At 38.8% G+C, this 8,510-nt stretch overlaps 1 protein-coding gene across 1 annotated transcript; it reads left to right on the top strand.

The window, feature by feature from the left end:
• Window positions 1–963: 963 nt before the first annotated feature.
• Window positions 964–3,843, top strand: SFTPA (Pulmonary surfactant-associated protein A). The gene is made up of 3 exons (XM_019471946.1): window positions 964–1,105; window positions 2,637–2,714; window positions 3,467–3,843. The coding sequence occupies exons 1-3, from the start codon at window positions 964–966 to the stop codon at window positions 3,841–3,843; spliced, it is 597 nt and encodes a 198-aa protein (XP_019327491.1).
• The last annotated feature ends 4,667 nt before the right edge of the window (window positions 3,844–8,510 follow it).

The raw sequence follows: 8,510 nt of genomic DNA, 5'->3' as shown, positions 1-8,510 counted from the left end.
CGGGGTCATCTCATTAGCAAGAGATACCCCTTCTGGCATCTCGAACCTTGAACCTTTCTTTAGCTCTCTTATTATTTTAACTGACTGATGCCAATAACGGGATATCTCCATGCCACAGCATCCTACAGTCCATCAGTTCAGGTTTTATAACCGCACAGCGTTGCCAATGCTGCACACCCACTAGCTGCGTCATAAACCCATGATCTATAGTTTCAGAGTGCTTTTTGGTCATGATATCTCAGCACTGAGATTATAACCCTACTTAATGTTATATCTGAAAGGATAAAATAAGATGAATAGGCCTATTGCCAACCAGCAAAAATGCACTTTCTACAAGACTAACTCTGACATTTTCAAGCTTGTGGAATTTTGTTCAAAACAAGCTAGGAATGTCAATTGAGCTATAAAATACCAGTCTGCTTATTTCAAATAAATGTGCTTAAATAGTACTGTGCTTAAAGAGATTGCTAACTAGCTCCAAACCCTCACAACCACCGCTGTAACAGATTGTGCCTTTCAGGTTGGCAGCACATGCATCCATGTTTCATTGAGTGATTATAGCCCTTACAGGCAACCAATGGCTTAGGGGTGATCGGTTGTTACCTCTGAGCCCATCATTTCTCAAGGATTAATCCAACAACTAGTCAGTGACAGCAGAAAGGATGATTTGTCTTCACTACTCCCAAATGTGTAGCTGTCATTCTGTAATGAGCACACCAATCTGTATCAGTCTAGAAACAGTTTTGTGTATAAGCTATGCCATGGTAGCAAAGTAAATCTGGGAGATCTCTTATACCTAAACTATAGACTTTATTCAAACAAGGAAAGAATGTAAATTGAAGAAGGGATGAACAGAAGGAAAAAAAAAAGAGGTGTTCAATTCTATAAGCCAATGCCTACAATTTCTTACAGAATCATTGCCTGACAAACCTGTGGGTTTTCTTGCAGCTGGCCTGAGCAATCATGTTGTCTCACTCATCCTACATGCTCACAGCAGTAGCTGCTTTGCTAGTGACTTGCCATGCACTGTGTAAATGTCCAGGAATTCCTGAGCTACCCAGTGTCCCTGGACTGCCTGGAAAAGATGGTCTGAAAGGACAGCCACGTCTACCACGTAAGTAAACTTCCTTTTTTTGCAACAAATCCTTGTCATGAACGCTGCATGAATAAACACGGTTAACACAGAAGGAGATGTGCCCTCAAGGAAGCAGCTGCGTTAAGCAGAAGAGGGAAAACTGAATGGAGGAAATGGTCCATTTAATATTTTTTTCTAAAACATAGGCTTCCTCTCTCTTCTGGGAGAAGAGGGGAAATGAACAAGTTATCAATACTTAAAACTTATAATATATATAAAGATACATATCTTTGTAGTGCTTTTCTGTTGACTTTCCAAAGGGAATTGCTGCTTTCACAGCAGAAGCTTTTTTCTTCATACTTTAAAAAAAAAAAGAAATGTTATTCCAGTATTTACAAGTGTAATTAAAAGGCCTCTGGCATGTTTCTCTAGTATTCAAAGATAGTATGTGCAAAAGTAGCCTGGTAAGGAACACACTTTGCACTGTGTAATTTTCTTTCTATGTAGAAATGCTTTCTCCAGGGCCATTACCAAGGCTAAAGCGCTATCAAAATTCTTCATACGTGCAACACATTTCGGTTTGGGATTAAGTTCTATTTCATCCTGAAGTCCCCAGAATATGCATCAATTGGAAAGAAAATTATGCTTCTCTTTTCCAGGTCTCATGGGACCCTCTGGAAGCTTGATGTGGCCTCGTGGAAGAGATGATCTTCCTTGGCTGCAAGGTGAGAAAGGAGAAAGAGGCTGATGTCCATGTAATGGTCTGTCAGTCAAATGGACTCTCTCTTTATTGGGTCAAATATGTTGGGTTTTTACTGACTGTGAAGTGCAGCAAGAGTTGCAACATTGCAACTCGGAGAGAGGGAGATGCAGCAATATTTTGTGCTTCTACATTGCCATTTGGTTTAGTTGTCAACAATGGGAACACGATCGTGGGAGCACGCTAGTAACTTTATCCTACGTGTAGGACCTTTGTTACCCATGGAAATTTGTATGAGAAAAGTACCTACCTTTACAGCGAGTTCCCACCTTTAGCAAGCAGTGCTGGATGGACTGTATTTCACACAATCTATGCAGTAACCCTCCCATACCAGTGTCTGTGATTTCCATTAACATAAGATCCCACTGTAGAAACACAAAGCATCCACCCAGCAGATTAAAAAGAAAATGGTATGGTGCCGCAGGAACTGTTCCCACCCCAAAATCTCCCTTGTGCCTGTTCACTAACGATTATTCGAATGAAACAAATTCTCTTTGGCCAAGCCACTTTCACAGACATGACAAACATAAGGCTTCAACCGAGAAAAAATCATTTTCTTCTGTGCAGAGGGGAATTATCAGCATTTCAGAGGGTTGGAGGGGTTGGTTTGTTTGCTGTAATATAGGTTAACAACGGTGTGAAAAAATACTGGGAAAATACTTATTTTATGCCAGATGACGTTAAAAAATTACATTTTGTCCTAGTTAGTTTTGGAAAATGATTGGTTTTATCCAATGAATTGTTTCTATCAGCAGAGCCTAGTTTTGCTCAATTGTATAACTTTTATTTGTATCTGTGTAGATCTACCTGATTCTCTGGACGCTGAACTCCACAATGTTTTAGTAAATTTGAAGCACCGACTTTCCAGACTTGAAGGCGGTAATTTTTCCCATTTTAACTTTTTTGGCTCCCAATCAGTTTTAAGTGCAATAGGCAAAATTAATTCCAGAATCATGACTTGCAGGAAAGAAATAGCACTTGAAAAATGGTACTACATCCCAAAAGTCCATTTTCTCATCCAAAGCACGGGCGATCAGGACTCATTTTCCCAGGAGAAGCAGATTTCTCTCAGGAACACCAATGCGCGTTTATTCAAGTTTAACTTATGAAAAAAAAATATTCCAACTGATGTTGTACATTCCACATGGATTTATGGGAACGCCTCAGCCTTGTACCACATGGCTGGCAGTTTTATCTATCAGCAACCAGATTGTTAAAGGCGGTAAATTGTTTTTCACTGAGAAGGAATTCACAAAAATTATCATTTCTGTTTCACTTGCTCAAATTTGAAGCAAATTGATCCTCTTCAGACAGTACACACAATATAATGATAGGGCTGATAGAGTACGTAGCAAATGTTAGCGGGGCATCCTTGTCTTGGAGAAGACAATGACAGATGGTCACAAGCAGCATAACGATATACTTAGCGAACGACTTGTGTATTGGTAACATTTTGAAGATCTTTACTCCTCCTCATCTTTTACTCTCATTCTTGCCCTCTATTCCCTCCTCTGTTCCTCTCACCACTTTTAATTTTCTCTTCATCTCTTGATTTCTCTTTCTTTGCTTTCTCATCACTATGCCATAGGAAAGTAAAAAAGCTAACTAGGTTTTTTCTTTTCATGTTTTAGTGCTTGCTTTGAATGGGAAAATAAGAGAAGTAGGAGATAAAATACTTGCCAGCAATGGGAAGGAAGTTGACTTTGCATCTGCACTAGAATCCTGTGAAGAGGCTGGAGGAACTCTTGCAACTCCCATGAATGAGGAGGAGAATAACGCTATTTTGGGTATTGTGAAACAGTATAACCGATATGCTTACTTGGGCATTAAAGAGGGCGAGAATTCAGGTCAATTTAAGTATATAAATGGTGCACCTCTGAATTATACCAAGTGGCACCAATATGAGCCTAATGGCAAAGGGACAGAAAAATGTGTAGAGATGTACACTGATGGGAGCTGGAATGACAAAAAATGCGACCTGTATTGCCTCACAATCTGTGAATTTTAAAGAATGGCCTTTCAGCCACCTGAGTATGGAGACAACGAAATATCCTGTGTCTCAGGTCTATGCAATTTCTGCAATGATTCTATCTCAGAAAATCTAAAATTAATCATGTTACAGTATTTTTTATCCTTAAGAAAATGCCAATGTGGTAGGTGATTAACGTAATTAAAATCTGCCTAATCTGATGTGTTTATCTCTTTTGGAGGGTTGGGAATAGCTCAGAAGTCATTTTTCATGGCAGACTGTCTCTGTGCACTGTGCCTTTGTGAAGATTAGAGGAAAATTCCAAGCTGTAATAAAGTCATTTTTCATGGCAGACTGTCTCTGTGCCTTGTGCCTTTGTGAAGATTAGAGGAAAATTCCAAGCTGTAATAAGGGCCGTTAGTCCTTCTACCACTTTTCAGTGTGGTTTCAAAACCAGCTAACAAATTTCCTGGTGCCAAATATTTCTTCTCCTATTTGCACTTATTGTTCTTCTGAAGAAAAGCTGCAAATACTGGAAAAGTCTGAAGTTAAAATTGCCCGTGGCTTCACAGTGGAAGCATTTCCAAGTATCTGATAGTTTCTGCCTTAAGAGATGCACAGAGGTTGACTTCACTGGAGCAATTATGGTGTCAGGTTTTGTACATCTCTTTGAATTATAGGGCTTGTGTTGTGTTACATTGAAGCATGCACTGATTCAGTCAGCATCCATATTTAACTTTTCTAAAAATATTAACAGTACCAGTTACAATTAATTTTCTTAGTTTCAGAAGCTACTCTCTATAAAACACTAACGTAAACATGGCATTAGATCCATGTAGACATAGAAATATGTGTATAAAATACTAAAGATTGCATTTCGTTGCCAGAACACCACATTCCCTCATAAAACTATGACCATTGCAGTGTTAGAAGGCCACATGCCTTCTCCCAAGCCACTGAACAACCACATACTATTTTGGGGGAGCAGGTGAGATTGGAAGTTCAATCAGTTCAAACACAAGCTATTTCTCTGCTGATGTCATGCCAAGCAACCACGCAGCCAGACCATGACTCAAATCCGCTAGGATCAAGAAGCATCTTTTCACAAAATATTTCCACCGCTACTCCGTTTGGGTAGCTGGTGAGCAACGGGACCTCAGTAAAGTACCACGAGTAGCAAATTCTCACACACTTACCTTGCAGCGAGGAAGTCCTGGGCTCACCCATTATCATTTTCACACCACCTGAGGGGAAAAAAAAAAGGAAACACTGGAGTTGAAATACAGGCATAAACACTTTTACTTCATCTTCTCCTCCTCCCCATTTGGCTCTGTGCAGAGACCCCATAGGAACCTCGACTTGACTCTGGGCGGTGGTGTCCCTCGTCCCTAACCTGCACTGAGGAAGAGATGGGATCTATTCACACGGTCATTTCGAGCCCTGTCAAGTAGGAAAGCTTCAGCATCTTCAGACGCAGGAGATAAAGGGACACTTTTGGCAGCGGAGGATTCGCGTCCAGCATTGTATACAGCACCCCAGCTGATCTGAGAGCGGACAGGGACTTTGAAATGGGAAAAGTGCACCCAGTACCATGTTGGATAGATTTCAAAGCGTGAACCTGCTTTACAAAATAGCTTCCTTTGAGACCTATGGCCACGATAGCTTTTTGGCCAAAAAATTTCAAATGGGAAGGGAATAGATCATGCCATGACAAAAATTCTGACCCTCAGGTTAGTTTGGGAAAAAATAAGGCTAAACTAATACCTTTTAATTTTCCTAGGCTTAGCTCTGACCAGCTGCACTAAATCTGCTGGAAAGAGCTGAAGGTTTATTTAAAAAATACCTCTACCTCTTGCGTTTTAATTATTAGTATTTTAATGAGTAAACCTTGTTAGCAATTTTTGAGTCTTTCAACCGTACAGATTCTTTGCTAGAGCAAGATGATTACCTGGCATAAGAAGGCATCATGTTGGAGAAAGAGAAAAAAATCCCAACTCACTCTACTAACATGATCTTTTATTATCTGAACCAAATTGACATATTCGTTTACACAGATCTCCAACTAGGTTTGGAGTATCCCATTCCTTTAGTTAATCAACGATTTATTTCCACCACATTTGTGTTTACAAAATAACTATACAACTCATTAAAATCCTTAATGTGTAAAATCTTACAAATGGCTTGACACTACATTACACCTATCTCTAAACAGATTTAGACTTCAAGACACTCGGGTGCTTTTTATCCAGTTAAGAAAAATAACATTATTTTTTCAGTCAAAAGCTAATTTTTATTACATTAGTAAGCAAAGCATCTAGGCTAGGTCTCAGGGTCCAGTTTCTTTCTGCTTAAGCCATTACTATCAGGAAAAAAAACCAAATCAAACACACACACACTGCTTAAAAATAAAAACTCCTCAGATCCCTTCCCAGAACTGGTAGGCAGCACTTTCCCTTCTATGGTTCACCCTAAGATCTGTAGCATTTCAGGTAATTGAACTAAACTCCTCAGTTATTTTCATAAAATATCTCCATATAACATCATACTCGGCTCTTCTCTTCCTATGCTCTAGCCTTCCCCTTATACCATTCTGAAGCAGCCCTCCTTGTTCTGCGTCCAAGGTCTTGACTATGCCTCTCATATAAACCTGAAGATACCAAGGGGACATCTGCCAGTTTCCTGCATTCTTTATAAAAAAAACCCCCACAACTGTGTCCACATTCTTTTGCATGGACTTTTATCTCCCAACTTTGATGAACCCCAGAGAAAAAAAAAGTCCAGTGGCAACCATCATGTGTAGAAGAAATAAAATTCCCTGATAAAAGCAATATTCTACAGACAGGCTTGGAATGCGTTTGTATCTCATGGGATTCACATGTGGTCATTAAAATCCTGGTGAAGGTACATACTCAGTAGAATGTTACTTGATTATTCTTTGCAGTTCCACAGAGGAACAGAAACCTATCCAGAAATCATTATTTTGTTCTTTTCGATGGCTTTTTTTGTGTGTGTATAACCCTATCAATTTAAACCCTCAAATGCTGTTTAAAACACTTACTTATAAGCATTTCAGTCTTTTTTTTTTGTGAAAGATCCAAATTCTGCATGGATTTTTTTTTTTTAAATGGACAGAGAGGTCAGGTGCAAGAAGAAACAGAATAAATGGTTCCTCTGTTCTGTTATTATAGGATAAGTAATTTTGACAAAAATCTTTCCTTAAAAATGCAATGAGCAAAAATAATCCCTGGTGCATAATGACCAGACCAGGAAAAATCCAGGTTAGTATTTTTTTTCTTAATTTATAATAATCATTTGCTACAGAAAAAGCAATCTAACAGTAAAATCTTCAATTTGGAAAATAACTTTTTCACTTCTCAAATGCTATAAAAGCAGATTTTGAGAATTAAGAGCTTAGTACAAGTTAAAAGGTCACAAAAATTCAGTCCCTTCTGAAGCAAATGGATTGCGTATCACATAAGAGAAATTTAATACAATTGTTATTACAGTATATTTAATAATGAGAATTTTGTCTGGCCATAAAAATGATGGATATTGATTTCAGAGAGAATTCTTTCTGGTCTAGAGTGATAGCCTCTTTTATAAGTGTATAATTTAATTAGGTGTTTTAGCTTAGAAATACTATTAGCAATTTTGAGCACTCAAAAACCTCTCCCCTGCCCCCATCAATCCCTACCACATGTAAAGAAATTGACCTTAGATTACAGAAAATAAGCAATTTTTTTGTGACCTTCTGGTTTTTGTAGAAAATTGGTTTAAAAAAAACCCAAACCCTATGGTTCTTGGGAAAATTGAGTTCAAATTCAACCCTATGTGACCATAGTAACTGGCAGGATGGAACACAGACTAGCAGGGCTACCTTATCTCGTATAAATTGTGACCAGTGCCTCCTTTATTTATTTTTTTTATTTTGAAGCCAAATTTAAAGAATAATGATGTTATTCCTCTGCTCTTTTTGGAGAAAAGATGATGTATGGTGGAAAAATACCAGTACTTGCTGCTGCAATATCCTAGCAGTGATGCATTACTAAGTAGGGTAAAGATTAATCATATGTTTTACATTTATTTGCAGCTTTTCTTTAGAAGAACAGTAAGTGCAAATAGGAGAAGAAATATTTGGCACCAGGAAATTTGTTAGCTGGTTTTGAAACCACACTGAAAAGTGGTAGAAGGACTAACGGCCCTATTACAACTTTTGTGAACCAGAGGAAAACAATGTTCTTGGGAGTATTGTGTAATGGTATAACAGACATGTTTGGACCTCAAAGCGTGTCAGATTGCAAGTGATTTTCATTATCTGCAGTAGAAATGTACTGTTATAAAATCACATTAACCTACAGTTATACAAACATACCTGGGTTTAAAGCACAATCAATACAGGATGCTTGGAAATTAGAGTAGCACCTTTAAAAATGATAAGGGGACTTGGATTTGAGTTGAAGTCCCTGTTAGGAAACCAGGGTTTGGCAGAATTTGGCTCAAGGGTGATAAGCCAAGTGCGATGCCAGGTGAAACCTGGAATGAAGCTTTCACCCATCTCCACCCTTGTGGCTCAGGAGCCAAGAGGAACTGTACAGCAAGGGTACTTTAACCCTTGAGGAGGCCGAGTGATGCAGTTGACACACCAGAGGGACGGGATGCCATCCAGAGGGACCTGGACAAGCTGGAGAAGTGGGCCCATGTGAACC

Source organism: Aptenodytes forsteri, unplaced genomic scaffold (assembly GCF_000699145.1).
Source record: "Aptenodytes forsteri isolate BGI_AS27 unplaced genomic scaffold, ASM69914v1 Scaffold226, whole genome shotgun sequence".
NCBI lineage: Eukaryota > Metazoa > Chordata > Aves > Sphenisciformes > Spheniscidae > Aptenodytes > Aptenodytes forsteri.
Note: the sequence above shows the minus strand (reverse complement) of the source record. Positions and strands in the feature narration are given on the sequence as shown.

What these genes read in the sequence shown, in the direction of transcription:
- SFTPA (XM_019471946.1), top strand. Translation starts at nt 964, where the DNA reads ATGTTGTCTCACTCATCCTACATGCTCACAGCAGTAGCTGCTTTGCTA. An exon ending in TGGTCTGAAAGGACAGCCAC is followed by an intron (nt 1,106 to 2,636) that starts GTCTACCACGTA and finishes GTATCTGTGTAG; the next exon opens with ATCTACCTGATTCTCTGGAC. An exon ending in ACTTTCCAGACTTGAAGGCG is followed by an intron (nt 2,715 to 3,466) that starts GTAATTTTTCCC and finishes TTCATGTTTTAG; the next exon opens with TGCTTGCTTTGAATGGGAAA.